This window comes from Stigmatopora nigra, chromosome 15, assembly GCF_051989575.1.
Source record: "Stigmatopora nigra isolate UIUO_SnigA chromosome 15, RoL_Snig_1.1, whole genome shotgun sequence".
In the NCBI taxonomy this organism is placed as follows: Eukaryota; Metazoa; Chordata; class Actinopteri; order Syngnathiformes; family Syngnathidae; genus Stigmatopora; species Stigmatopora nigra.
The window spans coordinates 6,079,197-6,105,965 of record NC_135522.1 but is presented as its reverse complement, the minus strand read 5'-3'; the positions used below and the strand labels follow the sequence as shown (position 1 = coordinate 6,105,965).

The 26,769-nt window shown below is 41.0% G+C and overlaps 1 protein-coding gene across 1 annotated transcript; it reads left to right on the top strand.

The window, feature by feature from the left end:
- Positions 1-46: 46 nt before the first annotated feature.
- kcnt2b (potassium sodium-activated channel subfamily T member 2b) lies at positions 47-25,983 on the top strand. The gene is made up of 30 exons (XM_077735418.1): positions 47-188; positions 8,231-8,310; positions 8,457-8,559; positions 8,628-8,690; positions 10,135-10,183; positions 10,458-10,517; positions 11,611-11,685; positions 11,916-11,999; positions 12,317-12,411; positions 12,587-12,767; positions 14,735-14,899; positions 15,547-15,683; positions 15,935-15,998; positions 16,449-16,557; positions 18,555-18,663; positions 18,923-18,979; positions 19,738-19,890; positions 19,967-20,220; positions 20,576-20,900; positions 20,966-21,071; positions 21,146-21,318; positions 21,709-21,780; positions 21,940-22,074; positions 22,772-22,883; positions 23,056-23,157; positions 23,229-23,312; positions 23,397-23,525; positions 23,601-23,946; positions 24,060-24,144; positions 24,531-25,983. Exons 1-30 carry the CDS (start codon positions 100-102, stop codon positions 24,646-24,648), a joined length of 3,714 nt encoding a protein of 1,237 aa, XP_077591544.1. The 5' UTR covers positions 47-99; the 3' UTR covers positions 24,649-25,983.
- Positions 25,984-26,769: the final 786 nt, after the last annotated feature.

Here is a 26,769-nt window from a genome sequence, read left to right as displayed (position 1 = left end):
GCAGCATGTCGCACATGCAGACGCTTTTCTAAAGGCGGAGAGGAGCGGAGCTTTTCTGGGAAGCTTTTGCCGTCCATCCGCGCGAGGAAGGAAGGAAGGATGGTCGAATTAGAAAAGGAGGTGCTGCCCTTGCCCCCACGGTACCGGTTCCGAGACCTGTTGCTTGGGGACTGGCAGAGCGACGACAGGTAAGATGCTTAGTATTTCTATTTTATTTTATTTTTTTGGGGTTGGGAGTGTCGTTTCCGCACAATTTGCGCCTAGTGTGCAACAGGTCCACCTGTTGGCGTGGGTGCGCAAGCTGTTCTACACACGCGAGTTGATTTGACCGAAAATGACCGCAAAAAAACACTTGAGAACTCAACTTCAAATTCGTTCTTCATAGCCAGCAGGGATGGATGTTATTTCGGAATATAAGACGCACGCCCTCCCATTTTCTCCCGCTGGCTTAATAGCAAACCTTCACAGTGAACCATCAGCTACCTGGACAGGCAATCTCAAGTGACTGATCCTTGTAGTAATTGACAATTAACCTTTCCTTACACTTGATTTGCAGGCTGACAGACTTGACGTGCCGTATGATATCCAAATTTAATCATTTCCCAAACCTCATAAGGGCATTTTACTTATATGGGATGTAGTTCCTTCTTTTGCATCATTTTCTAATGTTGTGAAGACCATTTCCTCTCAAAGTATATACCAAAATTAGGAATCTGAGCAACTCATACTTATAATGAATATTTAGTCTTCAAAAAGGAAAACTTTTTAGAGTCTTAAAGCTGAAAAAAATCCATTAAAATGTTCATCTGCACTCTTTTGTTAAAATGCGAACCACTATTTGTCAAGGGTGATTATTTCTTCAATCTGGCGAAAGATGACAGCCACAATTTTTTTCATCATTTCAAATTGTCTACGCCATATTATTTTTAAAGTAAGTTTTTTTGTAAAACCGACCTGGTTTCATCCATTTCGACTCTAATCTAGATAATCTCGGTCCATAGAAGCAGACAAAAACGTCATTTTCAACTGCTAATATTGTCATGCTTGAAGTATGATATGCGTACGTGCATTTCCCTTCCACACAATGTGTCAGCAAGCAATGTACCCATTGCAATCAATAATAATGGGAGCAATTGACCGAGGTTGACTGGTATTTTACCTACTTGCAGTAAGTAGTGCAAAGCCATTCACGTTGCCATATATCAACAAACCAACTAGTATAGACAAGTATAGATGTGGTAGAAATATACACATAGTGGTGGTTCAAATGATCCTTGAGGTGTGCTCAGGTGACACTGAAAAGAATAGTGCACAGTAGTCTACAAGCAAACCTTTCCTACAAACCTGTGAGAAAACATTTTCTCCAACCATGATGATAGAGATTTGCTTCCCAGCATGTTCCTTTCAAAGTGGCTGCGCTGGCCTGCAGGCAATCTAGCAATCTTCTTTGTACAACTACAGTATTTACGGCAGCCACACAGTTTATCCTCTTCACCCGCAGGCACCGGTGGATCATTTGGATATTATTTTCAAGCAAATTATAGCCATGCAATTCAAGACACTTTTTATCCCCCGCATTGTTTCAGTTGAGGTGAGCCATTGTCGTCTATCACTTTACGTGTTTAAAAACTCGCCGGCCGACCAGCCATCTTTAAGCGGTTCGTCATTTGTGCATAAATTTGGTGGCGGAGAACTGAAGTTATTTAAAGGAGTGGAGCATCACCTGATTACATAGAAGAAGCACCGATTCGCCTCTCTTGCAACATTTCTCAAGGGAATGTAAACAAAGGGCAACATTTGAAATTGCTGGTGTTGGGGGGATTGCGAAGGGTCTTTAGAGGATGTGCGTCTGAATACATTGGCCTGATGCGATACCCTGCAAACACAGAAAGATCAAGGGATAAGGATGAACATTTTGAAGAATGCAGGCAGTGTTTGTCAGATGATCCCAAAGGTATTCAATAGAAAGGTTCAGGATTGTATTATCAATTGAATCAGACTATCTTTTAGTAACATTAGTGAAAGAGCAAGCATGGCGGTCAATTTCATTGACAAAACCAAAGCCCACCTGCACGTATATAGTCAGAAAATGATGGTAGTATTTTGTCCTAAGCCTCAGTTTTACAGTATGAAAGAAACCAATTCCTAATACTAGTCCTGGTGACTAGAGATAACTAAAATCTTTCATTTTTAAAAGTAACTTAATATCAGGGTATTGGTAATTCATTTTATCAAATTAATTCATTTGGATTGTTATGTTTGTGGTCTGTGTTGCGTGAAATGGCTGCAGCTTCTCTTCAAATACCTTCAAATGAGCACACTGGCAACTGGGCAACCAGCCAATGGGATTTAGCTCACGATTCCCAAGTCCATTTGATTAATTTATTCATATTTATTAAAGTGCAATAGTTTGACTTGCAAATTCAATTCAGCCAACTATTTTTCACAGTGTGACATGAACTTTAAGACACTAATGACAATTTTACCAAGCTGTTATTTGGCATATTACCATTGAAAATCTTGAACTGACTGAATTACCACTCATCCTAATAGTACTCCCAAAAAGGCCTGGCTTTCTCTCTGTTTGAGAAAATAACATCCGCCGGCGTCTGTTTGCACTATCGTACGAGTATTTTATCAGAGCTCCACAAAGATTGTTTGTGATCCCCCAAATGCCCTCACAGACAAACATTGAAAATGCGGTTCTCCATGCCGTGGTATCATTAGCTGCAATAAAGTGGCCAGATTAGAAACCCGGTGCACGCCGAGATTGATAGTGACAGAGGGCTTAATTACCGGGAGATCACATGCCGTTTTGCTGCCACGCTTTATTAATGCTAGAGTAGCCTTTAAAGCAGCATGTTTTGTGACTAAAACATTGCACTGGTGCACATTTTCACTCTTAACTCCCTTAACCTTTCCTCACTCCTCTGCCTCTGATTGAAGTGTCTTCAATTTAGGGTCTACCCTTCAGTGAAGAGCTCTCAGGTAACATCAAATGCATTGGCAGGCTCTCACGTAACGCATTTTTCCTACCAAAGCGGTGCATAATTCATGGCTCACACACCGAGTCCTTCTAACTTTTGATTGCATTTGTATGTCATCCTCTTACTGGTGATTGGGAAGACAGAAGGCCATGGCCTTCAAGTATAGGTTATATATATTAATTTTAACACTCACTCGGCACTTGTGAGGTTGAATTGAAACCGTGCAGAATCATCCGATGAGGAGGGTAATATTTGTTTTTTGGAATGTGGGGGGAAACTGGAGTGGATTCGAACCCAGGACGCCAGAACTGTGAGGCCGACATGATAACCACTTATCCGCCCAAGCTGGTTTATTTATTTTTTCTCTGTAAAATCACTTTGTTGCCCTACTAGCCAGTAGGCATTTTTTTTCAGGGTTGTGAAGTTTAACCTCGCCATTGCGAAAAGATGTGTGTCCCCTGTGAGTTTGAAAATTGACTTTTGGAAGATCAGCCAGAAAAAAAGGTCGCAAACACAGTGGCATACTGGCTATGTTTGCCGACCATTTGGTATGAAGGAGAAAAAAAACAATTCATTTTGTTCTGAGAAGAAAGAAAGATGCCTTCTTGCTTTTTGGAATGTGAGTGTTGCAGGATTCCTGCCATGTTTGAACAATCACTTGCGTTTTTTTGGGTATGCAAATTGAAGATGAGCTGATTTAGTAGTTTAAACCCATCGCTCTGATCAAATGGGCACTATTTATATTCTGTGGGAGTGAGTCAGTAGGTGACGGTCTATCTTGAAAGGATGCCCGCCAGATAACATGACACTTCCCAGCAATAGTTAGACTTCATATGAATCTTTACTGGTATCTATTGACCTAGTAAGTTGCAAGCTTGTATTTGTTTTTAAAATCCCAGCGCTGTGGTATCCCCACACATTTTTAGTATTCTCAAAGAGCTCCTTTGTCGAGCTTTACCGCAAGCAACCGTATTTCTCATCAAGCATTTTATTTTAGAATATTCATAAACGCAATCCTTTCGGCACAGCGCCACAGCGAATAAAACATTACAGATGCATCGCTGCACAACAGTCTGTCTCAGCGGGGGCTCTCCGGGATTACCAACACGCCTTTTGTCTTCAAAACAATGTTGTATTTAACTGTCACTTTGGTTTCTCTCCACACTTCATCTTTGTCTTCCTTTTTCCAATACTAGACCACTTTGCCTCACTGCTAATATTCCCCAGTCAAGGCCTATTCTCAACAGAATTTCAACCCAACAGTCAATTTTCAAGACGATTTTTTAATGTATTGGCATCACAAGTTCGCCTGTCATTTTTTAAAAATTAAAACCCAAGGTTAATTGGATTGAATTGGATTGGATTGGATTACTTTATTCATCCTGTATTTGGGAAATTTCAATGTCACGGTAGCAAGAGGGTGAGGATGAAGAAACGGGAAAGGCATTTTAGATATAAATAGATAGGTAATAACTTAATAAATAAATATATGAATAAATATATAAATAATTAACCATGTTGCTGATATATATATACATATATAAGCACATATAAATAAATATACATACACATACATATATATAAGCACATATATATAAATATACATACACACATATATAAGCACATATATATAAAAATATACATACACATACATATATAAGCATTTGTTTTTCACCGTCTGATTATATTTTGCTTCTGATTTTTTGCAACGAAATTTTAATGCCGACGACATAGAGTTAGAAATAGATAATCAAAGTCCAATAGCACAAATTCACTCCCATACACCTCCCAACGCGCCAGATGGATCACTAACATTTTCATCTACCTATCACAGCTGCCTCATTCCCAAACCAGGTTAGCTTTTAATGCGCCACCGAAAGCGGCTGTCACAGCAATTCCTCTCATGTTTCATTCCTTTTACACCACTGATTTAAAGGAAATCAGACTGATGTTTCACACCCAGTTGACATGATGGCACATCATATGTAACAAGAGAAGATGGATTGCCGCTTGATGGTTTTTAACTAAATTATCCAGAGTGTGTGATACTGTCGTTTTTACGCTTTGGCTGATTATTCCTATCTTCCGGGACAAAGATCTGCTAACGAGCAGCGATTAAGAGTCGAAAATGCCGAGGGATGAGGCAAGGCTGATGACGTCAGGGAGCAAAAGGCCGGCGAGCATCCATGGATGATGTATGGAAGTGTAATACTTGGAAAGCTACCAGTTGTGTACCATCGCCATTAAAAGCAGTTGTTCAGTTTTGCTCGGTTATATTCCAAGTGTGCCTCGTTAAAAAAATACTGTCTGAGTTTTTCATTAAGTTGTTGGATTTAATAATTGGATAAGTAAGTCATTTTTAAGACACATGGGTTTAGGAAGGTTGGGTCGATGGAAGAGTGGTTATGTTGGTCTCACAGTTCTGAAATCGAGGATTCAATCCCAGGTATTTTAGGGCTGTATGTGGAATCTGTTGAATGCTGTAAATTGCTCTTATTTTGAGAATGAATGGTTGTCTGTCTCCTTGTACCATGTAATTGGCTGTAGTTGACTGGAACAAGCTTCAGCACCCCCCACGACCCTGAGGGTATAAGTGGTATGGAAAATGAATTAATTTGTATTGCTAGTACTCCAGGGTTTGGAATGTTAAGTGCGGTATTTCTTGAATGGCCTATAGCCATTTTTTCAGTTTAATATCATCAGAATCATGTTGTTTTTCTAATCAATGAATGAACGTTTGAACAGCGCACCTGTGGAGCATTTTAAGATTTCCAGCTCTATTAAGTTAGGAGGAAAATCTCTTCCAGTTTCACTGTGGGATTCAAATCCATTCCATATTTGCAAGCTCTAAACTTAATAAAAATGTAGTTCGTTCTCATTGACGACTTCCGCTCATAAGCTACTTTTTCTTTCTGACTTATAAGTAGTTCCGGAATAAATCATTGCTCTATTATTTTATTACATCTTGGAATGAAAAGTCCATTTTGGTTTTTTAGGTCAATTATTCTGTGCTAAACTGCAACTTAACAGCCACTTAACCTTAATTTTGAACTTTGCATAATGTTATTCCAGTTCTTTTCTTATGTAGTTTCTTTCCTGTCTTTCCTGTTCAAGATGGCGGCTGCATACATGCAGTAGTAACAAAGTTTTCGCTACTTTATGGGCGTCAGCATTTTACAATGGGCGACATATTTCTTGTAATAAATGAAAACAGCGCCAGCGAGAGTTAATTAGCAGTCAAGTATCCTTCTTGCTTGTCCTTGTCCGATCTTGGAAATCAACCATTTGCCTCCATTGATGTTTGTCTTGTCTTGCAGCCAAATTTATGGAGTCATTTAATTTATTGTCTACCTTGACAAAATGTCTTTGGCTTTCAGCCTTGAAAAATAAAACTAGAAGGTTAAGTTTTTATAGCCTCTTTATTCGTTGATAAGAAGGATCATGGGAAATTCAACTCAACTCAATGCAACTTGGGAGTTCTATTTTATTCTATGAATATATCCTGACCTCATCAGGTGGGTACATACTATTACTATTCTAGGGTCGAGAGTGGAGGTTGACTCAAGTACCCGACTGGGCTCGCGGCACTTCTTTGGACTGAGCATTATGTGATTAAAGGCCTGATGCTGTGTCATTATTGGAGCGCCGGCATGGCTGGAAACAGTGGGAGAGCTGAAAGTTCAAAAGTGTCTTCCTCTCAAACACCATCAATGGTCTGTGTATCACTCGTCTATTTTAGTTTGGTTCACTTGGAGTGGATTCAATGTACTACTTTTAAACTTAAAAACTTGACAAATAGGGAACACAGGGTTGGTTATCATAGGGATTAGTGTTCACACATTGTATAGTTAAGCATACAATTGTAATAATAAGATTTGAAACAATCAGAATGGCAACAATAAATCAGTGTTTACTGTAGACTGTCACCTTAGTAAGAGGCAAATATTTTTTAAGCCAGCATGATTCCTAATGGGCATTTACACAATAGATCTGTAGTTATGAAAGTATTACGATTAAAAAGTATTTTTTTTCTTCTTCATGGCTATTAGTGTAACTTGTAGCTAAAAACACAGGTTAGAATTGGTTGTTACAATGTGAACATTGTACACAATTAAAAGGATTCAAATGAATTTTATTGCGTCTGTTCAGGGCACATTGAAATTGTTTACAAAATCTCCAGTGTACATACAAATAGAATTTAAAAAATGCAAATTTAAGGCATTCAAGCATAAGTATGCAAGCAGCTGGGAAACCAACTCTGCATAGTTGGAGCATCTCCATGGTTTTGGACAGTGAATTGATGCATGTTGGCGCTACTTTAGGCTTATGCATAAAAATAATATCCAATATTCGCCTTTACAAAATGTTTTCTGACCAAATCGCTACTAATTTTGCCGCAATGGCATTTTGACTATTTGATCACCGTACGCCTCGGTTAGCTCAAACCTACAAGCAGACGAATCCCACTAACCCCTCATAATCCTTATGCAAATACCCAACATCCCATGTCTTCTCATATCTGCAGTACCCAGTTGTATTGTAATCAGAAGGTGTAATTACACCCACGCGTGGTGGGCCTTGGGGATCCGTGAAAAAAGTGATTTTGTCAGCAGTCGGTTTATAAAAGGGATTGGCGTCAACAGGGTTGGACCCCATGGCTGAGCGCTCTTCACATGTTTGCTCACATCTGTTCGGGTAAAAGGGAACGCGGGAGGCGAGCCATTCTTGCATTGTCATGGCAACAAAAGGGAAGCTTGCACCTAAAATTGTGTGTGCCGACGACACAAGGGTCACCGTGGAACCCCTGCGTATTTATGTGTGTAAAACCCAGCCTTTCTCCCCAGCTGAATCATTACACTCCCAAAAAGAACAAAATAAGACACGTTGGTCAAACAGAAAATGCATTTGGCTCACTCGGTTCTCTTTGTTGTTTTCCATCACATCTTTCTACATGAGCACTATAATAATTATAATAACCGTACTATCAGATATTTTTGCACAGGCAAAAAGGATGCCATTGTGAGGAAAAAAGGCAGAGGATGGGTAGCAATTATGGCCTCCCTTGTAGTCATATAAGAAGGAAGTCATTTGTTGCTCTATTTTCAATCAATGAATGGCCGCACCATTTTCTACTAAAATACATTCGAGGTTGTTTTTTTTAATACTTGATAATCATCCCTTTTTTCTGCAATTTGGCTTTCCTCCTCACCATCTTTTGTCATATTTTTGTGTATCTGCTCTAGGGTGCAAGTGGAGTTCTATGTCAATGAGAACACCTTCAAAGAGCGCCTGAAGCTGTTTTTCATCAAAAACCAAAGATCCAGTGAGTTGCTCCTTTAATTTACCCTCCACAGAAAATAGCAGGATATTATATTGAATGCTACCCCCCAAAAAAATAGACTTAATTAGCATTTGAACCAAAAACACCTCCTAAATATGTAAATAATCCTTCTGATCTTTCCATTACAGGTTTACGAGTGCGAATGTTTAACTTTTCCCTCAAAGTACTGAGCTGCCTCCTCTATATTGTCCGGGTGTTACTATACAACCTGCAAGAAGAAGGATCTGACTGGTAAGATACAATTTTGAGATGTTTCATAGCAGAAAATGACCATCTTTTCTGTCCCCCACCCGCAACAGCATGAATGGCATAAACTGCACCAAACAAAACTCATCCTCCCGCCCATGGAGCGAATTTGACTGGTAAGTCAGTGAACACCACGTCTTTAAACGAAGAGTGATGACCCCTCTCGACAGACGTTGTCCGTGACGCGATCAATGCGACTTTACTTAACTGATGCGATTCTCATGCTCATATTGAACATTTCACATCCACGTTCATTTATTACGACCTGCCCGTATGGATTTGCTGTCAGTATAATATGTATCTAGTGCCTGTGTAGCTTAGGCCTAATCAACAGCGATCTAGTGGAGATAAAGCATGTAATATACAGCTATGTAGATAGGGGAGGAGGAGGGGGTTGGATGCAAACAGGAAAATGGCAGATTACGGGCCCCCGGTAAGGCCGTGGTGGGTCTCCAGCCTGGGGACCTATTGATCTAATTGGCGGCCGGTGACGCCGGCTAAGCTCCGGCTCCAAATGAATAAGGGGGCTGACAGAAGCAGCTCTGCTCCAGGCAGCCCACCCGTAGAAGCGAATCAAGCAGCTGTGATAGGCCCCAGGGTGTCTTTGGAAGTGGGGGGGTGGCTTCCTATTTTCTCACAATAAGGCAGTACATCTCCATTTGACTGTGTGAATATAACTTCACAGTATGTGAACATGGGTGTGAAGGGAAGTATAGTTTTTGCACCCAAGTGGCAAATATTGTTCACATGAATATTTTGTAGGATTCTATTTTGAAAAAAGTCATTGTAATTTGTTTATGGTGAGGAATAAAACTCGGATTTATGGAAAGTAGTTATGTTAAGCATGTAGTTTGCTGTGGGGGAGCTGATTCGGGCCGTGGGGGTGGTTTGTAGGACTTTGTTGCTCAGTCATGTTGTATGGATGGAAATAAATGTTTTTTTTGCACTGTGAAACTAGAATTTTAAGTATTTTAGAACCATTTTGAACAAAAGAGCATATATAAAAGATGATGACATTAATTAGATAGAAGCAAAGTGCCATTAGTAAATAAGTAGCCAACACAAAAAAAAAACATGGAAAAAAAAGCCTACAATAGTGAAAATCATGAATAGACAATTTTTTTAATGTGTTACCCATTGTCAGTTCCAAGCCTGATCTCATATTTAATGGTCTCCTATATGAAATGTAATCCAGTCTAATTACCAGAAAGCACACTTTGTTATTTTATTTTTTTTGGAATGTGTCACTGCCAGTTTGCAAGGGCACATTGACACTCCTAGGTCTGGAAAATAGCCCAATTATGAGCATAATATAGCGCACAAACAAACACGGGCTGTTACCATTAAGTCGAAAACAGCTTGGACAGCCTCATAAATGGGCTGCGTGCATTTTACCACTTTAACAAGCACAAAATGTGACATTTTAGTTGCTAATTGTTCTCTATTATACCTCTTACAATCTATTTTATTCATTATTCTCTCCCATGACCAAGCTGAGCACACTTTGTTTCATTCAGTGTCCGATTTTTGTATCATTTTCTTTTGTTGTACCCTCTTCAGGAAGCTGATCATCTGGGTGGAAAGACCTCTACCCCTGTGGGCACTACAGGTCAGATGGATTACATGATTTGTGTATTGCAAATGTTGTTATAACAGTCACATTAGGCGGTTATTCTCTCACCGCATCCGCCTAATGAAGAACATAAGAGTGGACACTATCAAGGCACATTCCCCCTCTTCTCTTCAATCATCAGCACGCCAACGAATGCCACCCACGCTCCCCTCTTACATCTCTGCCATGCCTAATTTCACTCTCAGACCGTCTCAACTTCCTGTCTGTGCTCTGGCTTTAATGATAGTGTTCCCCCGCTCTATCGTTGCAGGTGCTGGTGGCTTTTATCAGCTTTTCAGAAACAATGTTGCTCGTGTATCTCAGCTACAAGGTGAGTCGTTAGAAGAAGATCATTCTGGGGTCCTGGATTTGAATCCAGGTTGGCCCTCCCTGTGTGGAGATTGCATGTTTTCCCTGGGGATGCGTGGGTTTTTTTCTGGGTACTTTGGCTTCCTCCCATGTTTCAAAAATATGCATGGATAGCCCGCTTCGTGCCTGTCAGTTAGCTGGGATAGGCTCCAGCACCTCCTGCGACCCTTTTGAGGATGAGGAGTTCAGAAAGTGTATGAGTCAATATAGTATATATAAATACTATATAGAATATATCTAATTTTCAACTGTGTGTGTTTGTGGCCCATGACAAAGATGAGTTTGAAACCCATGTTGTCAAACTATAGACTGTTAGGCTAATAGCATAATTGTATTGTTTTAAAAAAATATATTATTATCAGTTTTTTTATACAAAATTACGATTTGTGGACAATGCTACTCTCTTATACTGCATCATCTTGCCTTACTGCATTTGTTGTACAATCTGCAATCAAAACTATTCATAAACCGTAATAAAAAAAACTTCAACCTGCTTATGGAAAAAAAATGCCAATTTTTCTAAAACTGTTCGAATTAAATAAAAACTATTTACATTTCGTGCAGTACTGCTGTGCAAATTAATGCCAGCCCTAATCCTTTTTAGTTAACATGTATGAGTGTAAACTTGCACTCCGGTTCCATTCACATTAAAACAAATCTGGTAAAAAGTTCATATTTGGTCTGTGGGTGTACAATGCCTGACACATGAGAGGGCTTCAGGAGAAACCCCCGTGTTGCTACTGCAGGGCGCCCATCCATCCAGGTGTGCCAGTGCCTTTCATCTATGTACGTACCTGACACTTTAAACCTATGAGAGGACCCCACGCGCACCTTACTTTAAAGCCAAATAAATCCCGTGGACGCGGGAGGTGAGAGCGAGTCCACCTACGCGCCTCTGCAACGGAAGCAGATTACAGCCAGTCAACGCTTGTATAACCCGATCTTCCTTCACGGACCCTTCTGCTAAAGGGGGCCGGTTATGTGGTAATCCCACCCACGGGGGTCGCCATGACAATGGAGTTCCCTGACCTCTTGTGTGTGCTTTGCGTCTCCAGGGCAACGTCTGGGAGCAGGTACTACGTGTTCCTTTCATTCTGGAGATGATCAGCGCCGTACCCTTCATGATCAGCGTGAGTGAAAAGACATGCGCCACTGAGCACCGAAAGCATTGGCAAACAACACCTTCCTCCCCTTTTCGTGGTGGAATATACACATTTATTACCTACTGTCACAGTATATGGCTCTTATGGGTGTCACAGTAGTCTTTTGCTTTTGCGCTTCCTCAAAAGATGATTGCATATGCATTCTCTTGGAGAAACGCTATATGCTTTTTTTTGTTGTTTTTGTTATTTTCCCACAGGTCATTCTTCCTTCATTCCGAAATCTCTTCATCCCAGTTTTTCTCAACTGCTGGCTGGCCAAACACGCTCTGGAAAATATGATTGTGAGTTCTGAAAATTTAACAGCTCTAGAAAACAATACAACAAATGTTGAATGAGTATCAATCCAATTTTAAAAGGAATTTATTGGATAGACTCAACTTGCCTTACTGGCTTTTTTCCCCCAGATAACAAAAATGAAACATGTCTTATCGTAAGTGGGGAACTGGCGTTAAATTGTAGCTCAGTATCTATGAGAGCCAAATCCACTATTTAAGGAAACCTTCTTTTCTCCCACGCTCCACCAAGCACACCAAGTCCTATCAGTTTAAGACCTTCCTTTGGCGAGACTTGTGAGGATTCTCTCTCTCTCTTTCCGTAGAACGACCTCCATAGGGCCATCCAGCGGACCCACTCAGCCATGTTCAACCAGGTGGTGATACTCATCAGCACACTGGTGTGTCTCATGTTTACGTGGTGAGTACACACACAAGAGGAAATGCTAGCCTAGTGCAGACATTGCAGAAAATTGTTTGTAATGTTGTTTCATGGTTTGTCTTCAATCAAAATTGTGCCCCCCAAAAATGAGACTAATGCTCAGGGGCAACTTTTGCAAAAAAATGCACTTAAAGTCTTCATTTTTTGTTCACAGCATCTGCGGTATCCAACACCTGGAACGAGCAGGCAATAACCTGACCTTGTTTGATTCACTCTACTTCTGCGTCGTCACCTTCTCCACGGTGGGCTTCGGGGACGTCACCCCGCAGATATGGCCCTCGCAGCTCTTGGTGGTCATCATGATCTTCGTGGCACTCATCGTCCTCCCCATACAGGTGAGAAAAAAAGACGACCAATCATGTTATCGTATCAACTTGAAATTGCATTGTGGAACATTTGAAAATGCGTGAATTGTGTGTTCTTAACTTCGTTAAACTAGTTTCGACAAAGGTTACATTGCGAAGAGCTTGTCGCAGACACCCGGCGGGTGACTCATTACATCCATCCTACGATGAATTGCAATGCTATTTTAATTCCCAGAACTCACCGACTTTCTCTAACCTAAACGCAGAGACACTTTGTTTTTGGAACACCTTGACAAATGTGTGAGTTCCATCCTTCTAAGCTAACAATTGGCAATCTTGGTACATCTCCCAACAGGCACTCGACTGCAAATAGAAGGAACATTTACAGGGTGGTGTGTGCCTGAAAAAAAAAAAAGAGGAATGTATCCGCAACGCTACTCATATTTTGACGTGATTTTGCACAATAGTTTTGAGCTAAATTTATCCTTTTAACTCTTTGCCTGCTAATGTTAAATGTCCATACTGGGAGGCCTGCAAAGCCAATGAACAATGTTCTTTTACTTGTGACATTCACACGATTGGACAACTATCACTGTCAATAGCACATCCCAAAAACATGGTTACAGGCCAATGATTCGGGCTGTCCACCACTTGGTGCCCAAACTTGGCTTGGATAGGCTCCAGCACCCCCCGCGACCATTATGAGATGAAATGTCAGAGGTTTCTCTAGTCAGTCTCCCAATGCTTTTCCAAAAATACCTCTTGACATTTAGATTTGGGCCCCGCTAGGCCTTAACCCTCCCCAACCCGTGTGTGTGTATGTGTGTCATACTATGACCTACACAAGGTAGCCTCTGAACATATCGTTTCAGCAGGTTGGGAACTTGAAAAGTTTTATCGACATAGATGTCGTTTTGAATGGATGTTTTTTTCCCCCTGAAATAATCGACAAAGATATCATTGCGAGAAGCCATGCGTTGCCATGGGTTTACGTTGATGGATCTCGGTTTTCGCGTGCCATTGTCATCGTCTCGGTAGAAAATCAATGACCTTTATCTGTAGCACCACCCACAGGGAAGCAGCAGGCAAACAAATCGTCGTCTGAATCCTGTTGACACATGCACAGCACGGGGAGTAACTGGAAACACTTTTGCCCATTTCACATAACTTTAGTCCAATTGCTCTTTGGCTTTCCCAATTTCAAGAGGCGACCAAGAAAAATTGACTAAACTGACATTGGCAGAAAAGGAACAACCATCACACTTTACAATTTTCTACTATTTTCACTTGACCATTTGGCTGCCTCCTGCTGGGAGGATTTATGCTTCTGAAAATTGCAGTTTTATATATGAAGGTTCCATTTCCTTCATTTGTAGGGTTTTCTGATGTTGTGGAGACATATACCAATATTAGCGGGTTGTCACTTTTTATGGTCTCTCTGGGCTCATGTGGGTTTTCATTAGGTACTCTGATTTCCTCCCACAATGCAAAAAAAAATGTATGGTATCCTGCTAAATTGGTAATTGGTAGTCCATCTCGTTTTGCTCTGTGATTGGCTCGCCACCAATTCAGGGTGTCCCCCACCTGGTGCCCATAGTTGGCTGGGATAGGCTCCAGCACCCCTCATGAAACATGTTAGGAAAATAATTGAATTAATGTTAGTGAGCCTCTTTTTGCCATCTAGGATCTATCACTAAAAATGTGACTAAAAACAATGAGTTATTAAAACGAAGTGTTTCACCTTAAATGGAGTTACTTTTACTGACTAAATTGCGTATTTTTTTGTACTACACTGCTGTGTATTTTGCTGCAACATACGCCAAATCATAGTGCAGTTAGATTTCCTGCACATTTGCACTCAAGGCTCTGTTTAATTTCCTGAAAATGCCTTTTCCAAATCAAACAGACACGCTACACAGCACATGGCCCGTATTTCCTTTGTGTACTCAAATGTAATGCCCATCTGCACATTATCCCTGATGTCATCCCGATTACAGTTTGAGCAGCTGGCCTTCCTGTGGATGGAGCGTCAGAAGTCCGGCGGAAACTACAGCCGCTACCGGGCGCAGACGGAGAAGCACGTGGTGCTGTGCGTCAGCTGCCTCAAGATCGATCTCCTCATGGATTTCCTCAACGAGTTTTTCGCTCACCCTCGACTGCAGGTCCGCCCAACCGATGGCTCGTAATCTTTGCCATCTAAGGTCCACAGCCAATACAAATAGAGCAGTTGGCGGGATCACGCTGCCTTGCTCAAGCACATGCATGTTTGCTTAACATCTTTCCTTGCTAGCTTCTTGACATCAGGGATCTTTTGCCCTTGGCAAGAACCAACATTTTTTAAGATTTTTTTGACTAAAAAACAGAAACTAATTTTTTCCTGATGAATTTATTCAAGAAAAATTAATATAATATACAAATGTGTTATTTTCCCAATTAAATACGTGTTACTGAAACACGTTTGTGGTTGAAACTGAATTTTAATGAGGAAAAATGAGTTGATTTAAACCCATATCTCAAGGCAATACTGTAATTTGTAATTCATAGTCCATGGATGCATAATTTTACACCGTCATATATCATTCTAATTGCCTCTTCCCTTCTAATAAAATTGTTCAGATTAGCAATTATATTAAATTCCCTTTGTCTTCCTCATATAGATTGTAGTATAATTATTTTTTCTTTCAATACTAAATTATCTATCTACATATCGGTTGGTGTGATATACAGACACTATTAGCTGAAAACATTTTATACTTTTTAAACTGAAGTCTCATAACCCGTCATATGTTAAATGTGTGTATCCGTCCAGGACTACTACGTGGTGATCCTGTGCCCTGCAGAAATGGATGTCCAGGTTCGCAGAGTCCTTCATGTTCCTCTGTGGGCCCAGAGAGTCATCTACTTGCAGGGCTCTGCTCTAAAAGACCAAGACTTGATGAGAGCCAAGTGAGTCATTGCAACAGCATAAAAGTAACATATTAACCAACAACAACAACAAAAATCGAGAAAACCTTCATGCTGTCACTTTTTAACATTCTTCATTGTCGCATAAATACAGCCGCTTCTTGTCTATAATACTCCTGCTTTCCCCTCAGGCTGGCTTTTTTTCCTCCACACACTGTTTGCGAATAACAAAAGCCTTCCTTTCTTTGTGTTCCCTTGATTCACTCCTTCTCGCTCCTACTAACCGCCTGCAGGATGGATGATGCCGAGGCCTGTTTCATCCTCAGCAACCGATTTGAAGTGGACCGCATCGCCGCTGTACGTTCCAATCGACTTTTCCGACTCCTTATTTTGCTTTTGACTGTATTGTCTGATAACAAGTCTTGATAGAATACCTGCCCTTTTCTGCCTTTTTAATAATGTTCTGCTTAAACATTATTATTAACCTTGTAAAGTGCTAGGATTTTTTTTTAGCTGTTTATACTGCCCAACATCAGTTCTAACATCCAAATTAAATATCAAGACTCACAAAGATCTCTAACCATTGAAACTGTACAGTCAAAATCATTAAGGTTGCGGTTTGCCTCTGCATAGTTGAAACCGATGATGTGACCAAAGGTAAGGATAAGGATAAGGATCAAGCACAGGACATATGACGGAATGGAAGTCAATATTTGTTGTCTTTATTGTGTGAAAAAGTTGGAATTTCACTCCTGTGTCACCCCCACTTCATCAATTTCACTGCTGCCCTATCTCCAATTTGTCCAGGATCATCAAACCATCCTACGAGCCTGGGCGGTCAAAGACTTTGCTCCAAACTGCCCACTTTACGTCCAGATTCTCAAGCCGGAGAACAAATTCCACGTCAAGTTTGCAGGTGAGTATGAAAAAAAATCTAAAAATTGGACAAACTCACCAACCTTGCCAGTGGAGTAGAAAATACAGAATAATATTAGAAGGACTCGAGCGGGATGCGTTCATTGTTGAAGTGCAAACACAAGAGGAAGATATAAAAGAGATGATATTGAATCTGAGTGTGACAGATACAATAGAGAATGTTATTTCCCCAATCCATGTTTCAATCCTTTCCAACTGAGTGGACTTTCACTTTACTTAGTCACACAAGCTATATTTGTATACGATCAGGTGTGCCCTGCCTCTGGCCCGGAGTCAGCTGGGATAGGCTCCAGCACCCCCCGTGACCCTAATGAGGAAAAAGCGGTTAAAAAAATGAGATGAATCAGTTTCCATACAATGAGTCTAAAGGGTTAGTGTTGCTTTGAGCCAAAATGACTGCATATGGCTCAACAAGACTGAACTCAACATCAAGACATCACATAGCATAAATTAGTCGTTTAACACAATAACTCCAACAGAGATCCCAAGAGCTGTTATTATTAATAGAATGAAAAACTAAATTCATGCATGAGATAATTTACGGAAACATTTGTTGAAGATTATCAGTGAATGAGGCTCATTGGTTTATCCATTGAGCGCTTTGTCACCAATTAATTACGCAAGGGAGGCCTATTATGGCTGGCCAGTCAACAGTGAACCAATTGCACAGAGAGGTGAGTGCATTGATTAGTTCAGTCAAAGCATTAATCGCTCTGTTGTTTTATCTATTAAAAGAAAAGACATCAGCTTGTATTTGGCTTTTGTGTTTGTTCACTTAGCTTTTAATCGAGGCGACACTTTCCGTGAGCTCAAGTGAGTGAAAGGCGGATTGGTAAAACCATCAGGTAACTGACCCTGTGTAAAGGTTTTATCTCTTGTATAATTAGATGGCTGATTGCAAAAAAATAAATGGTAATTAGTTGACTATCAAAATAATTTGTGTTAGGCTTAATGCTTTAGAACTTTTCTTTCTTCTGTTTGTTTACTATAGCAACAGATTGCACTTGTTGAAAAAAAAAGTTTTTAATTGGGTACTGTTCATCTTTTCTAATGTTGTTTGTGTTGATCAGCACACAATTGAACTTCTGGTAATTGCTGTGGAAATGCCAGACACATATTTTGTACTTGCGACTTAAGCTTGTAGGAGAAATTTGGGGGAACAAATAGGGATGAATGTTGCGAATTCACTTAAGCATTAACATGAGTTATGGTAGGCCAGAAGAGACTCCAAAAATATACACACAGGGCCACATGTCTTGAAAAAAAAAAATCCTTATCCATCTAAAAAAATATATATATATATAAGAATAACCCAACCCTACACATATATACAACATTCTAATTAATAATCACTCAAATAAATAAAAGTATGCGTACATATAATAATAAATACATGAGGTCCACACTTATTTTAAAATAGTTACGTTGCTGTTTTTTTAAATGGATTACTATTTTTCCCATTGTAACCAATGCATAGATCTTACCAACAATACACTGGTGTCAAATAGAAAAATATTGTTAATCTCCCTTATCTTGCAACCACTCAGAGGAGGTCAAATGAAGGTCATTGACTCCACTTGGTCACTTTTTCAAAATGTCACATCGACCTTAGCAACCTCAACAAATTAAATAGCAGATGAAAAGCTGAAATACTAAAATACCTTAACAGCGACTGATTGGAGCGCCATGTGTTAGCAGCGGATAAAGAGCTTTTTATTTGGACGATTCCTTGACATTTTCCGAAGAACAAGCAGACTTTGACATTTACGGTTCAGTGAGGGAATATCTCAGCCACCATTTATCGGATTCCAGTAAAATTCAGAGACTTCGATGCATCTTTAGCAGAGAAGGCATTTGCGTTGGGTGAAAAAAAAAGGATGCAGTGTGTCTTGCTTTACTAAAAACACGTGCAATGACAAAAGCTGTTCGCTTAACACTCACTCGACCTTGTGGCAATTGTGTTCCTTTTCTTGGCAGATCACGTTGTGTGCGAAGAAGAGTTTAAGTACGCCATGCTGGCTCTGAACTGCGTGTGCCCGGGTACCTCCACGCTCATTACCCTGTTGATCCACTCCTCCAGAGGACAGTGAGTTAACTCCCACCTGATTCTTTCCTTCAAATAGGGCAGCCAGGACAATACGTCAAAAGTACTGCTGGCTTTTTATTGGGCGTGTCAATGTGTTATTGGCAAAACATTAGAAACATTTCTCAGTAGGCTATACGACTGCAAAAATCCAATAATACAATTATTGTACAAGATCTCATGAGAATGTTGAAGTGTGCCTGTGTGGACACGGTCAACTCAATTGACTATTTCTTTTAGATGAACTTCTTGCGTTTTTCAGAACTACGCCCCAGGAGGCCTTTAAGCAACGTGGGGGAGCCTTTCAAGCCCTCAACAGGTACATTTATACTCCAAAATATAACGATATAATAATAGCTCTCAAACACTTTAAAATGTACTTAGCTCTCCTGAGTACCATTATTATGGCCAACATTAAAACTTTCAGGCATGAATTATTATTATGACCATTTTAACCATCAACTGGCTCTGATTTAAATGATTGGCTGCCATTGTTTGGTTAATTAGTCAAATTTAAAAACTACATTAAAACACCAAATGACAGTAATGAACATTCAAGTTATTTGAAATATGTATTATAGTCACACAGGGAGGGAGTTAATCAAATTAAAACTCAGATTTAAGATTTATATGATTTTTAAGTCAAGGATTTGTCCAATATATGAATAAAGAAACCATGCATTATTGTTATCAGGGTCGCGGGGGGTGCTGAAGCCAGCTGATTGTGGGAAAGGGTTGCCAGAAAATCAAAGAATAAACAAACTAATGGTTGATTTATTCAATGGAATGATACCAACTGCAAAGTAGCTTTAACACTTCTTTTATATAAAGCATTTTTTTTGTCACAGGCCACCCACATTCACACTGCCCCCACAGCCTTACTTCCTGTTATCACCTCAGTGGCCCTCACATTTAAATCCGTATACCCCTGAGAACACGGCAGTCCACATTTTTCAAGGCATACGTGGGCACCGTTGTTCCGGGTATCGATTGGTCGCCCGCTTTTTCATCAATTTAATATGTTCATACTCCAATCAGGGTCCCTGTCGCCAATCAATTCTCCTCTCTGTCCGACAGGGAAGGCGGAGCCTGCGCTGCCGACCAGTGGCATCGAACCTACCGCCGCTGCTCAGCCAATGAAGTACACCACATCCGTCTGGAGGAGAGCAAATTCTTCGGGGAATACCAGGGCAAGAGTTTTACCTTTGCCTCCTTCCACGCTCACAAGAAGTATGTGATCAAAACCATCCAAAAACCTATCTAACAGTGTACATAGTTCCGTGTGTAACAGTCTCCATGGCAACAGGTACGGCGTGTGCTTGATAGGAGTACGCAGGCTGGACACCACCAACATCCTGCTGAACCCCGGCCCGCGGCATATCATGGGGGCCTCTGACATTTGCTTTTACATAAACATCTCCAAAGAAGAGAACTCTGCATTTGTCCGAGGCCAAAGGGAGCCGTCGTGGGGCAGCGTGGGTAGCAACGCCAGGGGGGTTCACCAAAGCATTTACCATGGGCTCACTCGCCTGCCAGTGCACAGCATTATCGCCAGCATGGGTTAGTGAGCCAGGCTTGGCGTTTACTTACTCTCTTGGCTAGCATTTTTCATTTTAGACCACTGCCAGTCCATCAGATCCAAATCAGAATGTCATCTTACTTAATAGATGAATTGAAAAAGTACCATACAACTTTTTAAAAGGAAGACAATATATATTTGGTCTTTTAACATTCTTGTAGGAAAGACTTTAGATCAGATTTTGGAGTGATTGAATGTTTTTTCATTCATCCAAGACAAACAGTTTAACAATAAAACTGAAAAATACTCTTAACTAATGCAATTGACACCATAATTCAACAGTTCAGCTGTCCACTTGACGGTATCTTCAAAAAACTCTAACCCTGTCTTTTTCAGGCACAGTAGCCATTGACCTTCAAGACTCCAGCGACAGCAGCCCGGAAGGTCCAGACCCAGGTAGCGTTGGGCCTGGCAGTGGGCGAGGAAGTCGAAGCAGCTCCAGAACAGAGATAAGCGGGGCCAACACTTTGGCCTTACCCGCCATGAGCGATTCCACCGCCGAGAGGCGGCACAGCATCGCTCCAGTTCTGGAGTTAGTGGACGGCGTGAGCAACCCGACCTTTGACCTGCTGGGTGACCAGTCTGAGGACGAAGGAGGGGAGGAGAGCAAGGACGATGGCGACAAAGACGAGAGTGCCAATTGGTGGGGTCGACACTGGGAGTGAGTAGACGCAGTTACTTACCCACCATTGGCTCAGGATGGATACATTTGAGCGTATGTTCCAGGTGGGGGAAGGGCTACCCGCTCAATTCCCCATACATTGGCAGTTCACCCGCTTTATGCCATCTCCTTCAAGAAAAGATGCCTTTTTGCTGCCTACGTATGGACAAGGTATCATTTTGAACAAAAATAAAAACATATGTTTCTGCATTAAGCACATAGTCACTCTCCTCCTTCCCCTACAGGCTTGTCATCACATCCCATTCGAAGACGCCCGCTCCTACGGCTTTAAAAACAAACTGATCATCGTCTCGGCAGAAAGCGCCGGGAACGGCCTTTACAATTTCATTGTCCCCCTCCGGGCGTACTACCGGCCCCGAAAAGAGCTGAACCCCATTGTGCTTCTTCTGGAAAGCATGTGAGATGGTCCTCTTCATTTTGGCTATTTTTTTTGTTGCAGGAAAATGTTATATGAAATGCTTTTCAGAAATAGTGCAGTGTGCATAAGAGCCCTACTATAAATCTCGGATGTGCTGGGTGGTAATACGTCCTCTTCTCTAGTGGAGGGAGAATCATTCAGTTATCTTTGGCCACAGTGTACCTGATTTGTGAGATTCTGAATGCTTTTGGGTCACTGTGCGCCATGATGCTGTAGCTAGTGCAAAAATAGCCAGACAAAAGTGCAGTAAAATGCTGAGTCAGTCCAACAATAGTGTTTTCTAAATTTAGCCGATTCGAGAAGGCATGTGTTTTGATGGTGAAATCACTATGGTACAATTGAGACTTGTTGATTTTTTGATTGGTTTAGACCAGAGGCAGACTTCCTGGAGGCAATCTGCTGGTTCCCCATGGTTTTCTACACTGTGGGCTCAATGGACAAGTAAGGCACATAAATGATCTCATCAGAATTCTTAATTTATAATCACTTAGTTGGCCTTCTTATTGTAAATGCCCAATAGTTCTGCCAAACAGCTTCAGTTTACCTTGCTTTAAACTGCACTGGACATTTTACATGGATTGTTATTTACTCTGCCAAAAGTTTAGACAGCTTGTTGCGGTGTGGAGTGACGTTTGCCGACACCATGGTGGTGGTGGACAAGGAAAGCTCTATGATTGCCGAGGAGGACTATATGGCCGATGCCAAAACCATTGTCAACGTTCAGACGCTCTTCAGGTCTGCCTCAAATTCTATACATTCTATTACAAGGGTTCAATAAAACAATAGAGACGGTAGAAACCGTCTATCAGACAATAACATTTCGGAGGAGAGCGGGGTTGATTGTCACTTTTTCTTAGGTATTGAACACAATATTTAATTTAATCAGAAACGGAACATCAGCATCTTGTCCCAAATCTATTCCCTGTCTAAAACATATTTCCTGACAGACATAAGCTGGTGTCAGCACTACCTACACTCTGTTATGTTTTATTTCATTTTTTCTACAGTTTTTTTGTTCTATTCATGCAGTTTCACACAACTGAGAGCTGTTAGAAAGCAATTTCACAGTGCCTTGTCCGGTGACAATAAAAATTCTTTGAACTATTAAACCAATAGCAACCAATCAATATTTTGGCCAAAGGCTAAACTCACAGCAAGCAATCAACTGGCCAAAGACACGCCTGCTCAACAGTGAAGACAAAACACTACATTTTTTCATGTCAAGAATTAAATTACACAATACTGCCTACTGCTGGTTTGAATTATAGCAAGTCCAATAACCAACACACGTAACAACAAACCCTGTTCTGCTCTATTTTCACAAGAAATACCACATATCTTGGGATGTATGTATATTATTATCAGAATGCAACATTAGCAATCTCAGAATACACAGAATATCTGACTTTTCTGTCTCATTGTGTATATCCAGACTCTTTCCAGCATTAAGTATTATTACTGAACTCACCCACCCGGCCAATATGCGCTTCATGCAGTTTAAAGTCAAAGACTACTACTCTCAGGCTCTGTCAAAGCTGGAAAAGGTAATTGCTTCACCGTACACAGGCAAAGCCATGAATGTGGATGTTCCGTTAAGCCAATGCAGAAGCACAATAATTGCTCAGTGTTGTTTATTTCATGTCATCAGGCTCTATTTTTAAGCAAAAATTGTGTTTGCATGTGTTTGGGTGGGTGTGCGCGCACGTTTTCCTGCAGAAGGAAAGGGAGAGAGGATCCAACCTGGTGTTTATGTTTCGCCTGCCATTTGCAGCAGGCAAAGTTTTCAGTGTCAGTATGCTAGACACACTCCTCTACCAGGTACTAAAATAAACAGCTATTTTTTTACCATTGGAAAAAATATCAACTTTATCTCCTCTCACTTCCAACAGTCGTTCGTGAAAGATTACATGATCTCCATTACCAGGCTGCTGTTAGGCCTCGACTCCATGCCAGGTTCCGGCTTCCTATGCGCTGTAAGAGAAACCCCAAAGTCAAAGTAGACTGGTCACCCGGGAATCAGAATACAAGTGAATGTTTTTTTCTTTTTTTTCTTCTAGATGAAAATCACAGAAGATGATTTATGGATACGGACATACGGGAGGCTCTATCAGAAGCTGTGCTCCTCCATAGGGGACATTCCAATTGGTATTTACAGAACAGAAGCCCACAAGCTTCCAGTTTCAGAGGTGAGCTTATCTGTGGAGCACCAACAGGAGGTAAAACAACGTATTGTCGGAGTAAAAATGAGTATGTGTTATCAGTCGCAGGTATCCATCACGGTGGAAGACTACGAGGACACCAGAGAACCGAGAGAGCCCCTGCTGTCCCGAAGTGGAGCGCATCGCAATTCGACCTCCTCAGAGCCCGTTTCCACTTCATCCCACTCTTCGGAACACCCGCTGCTCCGCAGAAAGAGCATGCAGTGGGCGCGGCGGCTGAGCAGGAAAGGCGGGCGCAGCTCAGGAGGGGCCAAGGGCGCCGCTGGCAACGCTGCCGAAAGAATCAGCCAGCAGAGGCTGACCTTGTTCCGACGGTCCGAGAGGCAGGAACTCAATGCCCTTGTGAGGACCAGAATGAAGCATCTGGGTCTCTCCCCTACTGGCTTTAGTAAGTTTGTAAAACTTGTAAAGTTTAGAAACTCTAGCTATACTGTTAGCCAGAGTTTATTTATCATTTCCAATGGGTTTTCTCTCCCACTTGGATATATCTTCCAATTCCAGATGGTATGACCGACCAAGGCAACAGACTGTCTTACATCCTTATCAACCCTTCTCCAGACACCAGACTGGAGCTGCATGATGTTGTGTGAGTACTTTATTAACAAGGGGAACTTTTACCAGAGGAATAGATAAACAGGGGACCAATTTCCTATCAATTCCAGTATTTAGAAAACTTTTTCACCAATTCAGGGTATCCACTGTCTTTTGCCTGAAGTCAGTTCCCCTCTACCAACCCCGCTCTGAAGCAGACTGCATCCCAATTACTTGATTTGCTAATGGGGATAATTGTCTAGGCAAACTGGCAACATAGTTGAAAAATACATTTAAGGCCTCTTGTCCGCCCCCAAATCAATTGCTCACCCACATTGCCCATAGCAAAACCAGCCCTGATCTTGCAGTGCCACCTAAAGCAATAGACATCCAATCCATTTAGGTCCATTGTTTCATTACTGTACCTCTACCCGCCCATAGGTATCTAATCAGACCGGATCCCCTCTCACTGGTACCTAATCAAGGGAGTGGCAGAAAGTGCAGCGCCGGACTTGGAGAAAGCCACAAGTTTGATACCCAGGACAGCACCCACCTGTGAGACGTAAGAACCAAAAGATTATAAAACACTGAAAACTCACTATTGAGAGATACGGCGCAGGAATCCCATTGGCCGTCAGATCTCGTCCAATCCAGCCACGGCGGTCAAAGCACGGAGCTCGTCTTGGAAGGTTGGGGTTTTCGTAACTTGCCCATTTTTAAAGCAGGACCCAGAAGTGCATTAAGGAGAAAGGAAATGTATTTGCATCCTTGTGCGTTTGTGCATGTTTTGTACTGCCCCATTCACTCTTAGGTGGACAAAAGTATTGAGACGCCATATCCGTTGTAGGATTGCCATGTTGGAACAGAAAAGGTCCTCCCTCCCAAACTGGGTGTTGTGGCTGACTGGCGACCAATCTGGGGTCCAGTGATTGTTAGCCTCTTGCCCAAAGTCAGCCGGGATAGGCTCCAGCTCACCTGCACACCTGATGAGGAGGAGCAAGGAGTAATGAAAACCTATTTCCTAATGCTGAAATCAATGTACTATCAACCTTTTCTTTATGCTTAAAGGATGGTAATGTACTTGGAGGTGACACAAAAAGTGATTTATTGGTGAACCGCTTATCCTCACAAGGGTCGCACGGTATTCTGTAGCCTACCACAGCTAAATATAGGCACCAGGCAGGGGATGCTCTGAATTGGTGGCCAGCCAAACACAAGAATTATCAAAATAGTTATTGATTGACCTGACAATCTATTAGTTGTCAATTCATCATGGCAGCCCTCGCGACAGGTATAAAGCTAGTGGATGTGGTAAATAATAGAAGAGATCATAAAGATTTTTTTCATTTATTTAAGCAACAGAAATTTCTATTTTGATATCTCATTAGATACCATTGACAGTGATAGGTGTCCAATCCATTTGAAGTGGGAGGGGATAATACCAATTGCCATTTATTGCCAGCCTTCATCATTCAAATGGAGTGTGTGTCTGTGTGTGTGTTAAGAAAGTGTAAGCAAAACACTGCCAAGTCAACTTGGCTGCCAAATTGAAGCAAAAGGGACATGTTTTGTTTTGTGTCCCCCACTTTGTGTCATCAGTGTGCTTTTGTAACATTTACTGTTTTGTTTTATTAGCACACACCTTGTGTCTTTTTGTTCCAAATTTCCTTCATCCTGAACTAAATGTGACACCCTCAAATGCTTGTAATTCCTTTTTACACTGGCTCAGGCTGTTTTATTTTCTATTATTGCTATTTTTTTAATGATTGTTGTTTTGGCCTTTTAGGCCGTATCTTTAACTGAATGTGCCATTTCCCTAAAAATGAGTGACGTGGCTTTGTGGTTGCTGTCGCTTCAGTTCTAAAAAAGAACTTGTACATAATAAAATCATTCAATTTGTCTACATTTTTTGATAATAATGCTCATCTTCAATTTGCATTCCAACCTTGTTCTACAAAATTTTAACACACTACTTAAAGGAATCTATTCTAAACACTTGATTATAATTAGCTACCAAGAGCAGCAATAAAGCAAAATTCACCCACTTTCTATTATGAAAACTTTACAATGACATTTAACCTCTAATAATGAACACACCCCACTGCACCTTGGTGAATGCAACAAAGTCCACCAAGATAAAATGATGTAATGTATAGCTGATCATTACAACTTATCACCGACTGCACTTCATATCATCCAAGATGTCAATCAATCGAGTGCTGTGTAAAATAATCAAAAAGTGCAGCTATGGTGACATTAAAATAGTGAGCTTTTGTGGCGAGTTTTAAAACAGTTCGTGTGAGGTTTTGTTTGTTTTGCAAGATGAGAGTAGGTTGCCCAACCCTTGTCTGGAGATATGTGGCGAGGCATCACGTGTAACTAACTCAAAACGTTTTTTTTTCCTCGTTTGTTCAACGCCCTGATGGTAAACAACTAATTGCCTGATATGCTTGAGTTAACAAGTGATAGGAAATTAGTGATGTGAAAGATTGCATGAAAATAGAATTGAACGCAAAGACGGCACCTTGTTAAATTACATTTATATAAAAAAAGATTTATGATAATGAAAACAACGTTTGAACAAAATAATAATAATTCACACAGTGCTTACAAGCCCATTTGTTTGTTCAGTTATAACCAAACACTCAACCCCAGGTGCATGAGATAATGGGTATTAATG

Excerpts from the sequence above, each read along its gene's own strand:
- kcnt2b (XM_077735418.1), top strand. The coding sequence starts at position 100 with ATGGTCGAATTAGAAAAGGAGGTGCTGCCCTTGCCCCCACGGTACCGG. Across the intron at positions 16,558-18,554 it reads ATTCCACGTCAAGTTTGCAG|ATCACGTTGTGTGCGAAGAA; the intron begins GTGAGTATGAAA and ends TTTTCTTGGCAG. Across the intron at positions 18,980-19,737 it reads GCCTTTCAAGCCCTCAACAG|GGAAGGCGGAGCCTGCGCTG; the intron begins GTACATTTATAC and ends TCTGTCCGACAG.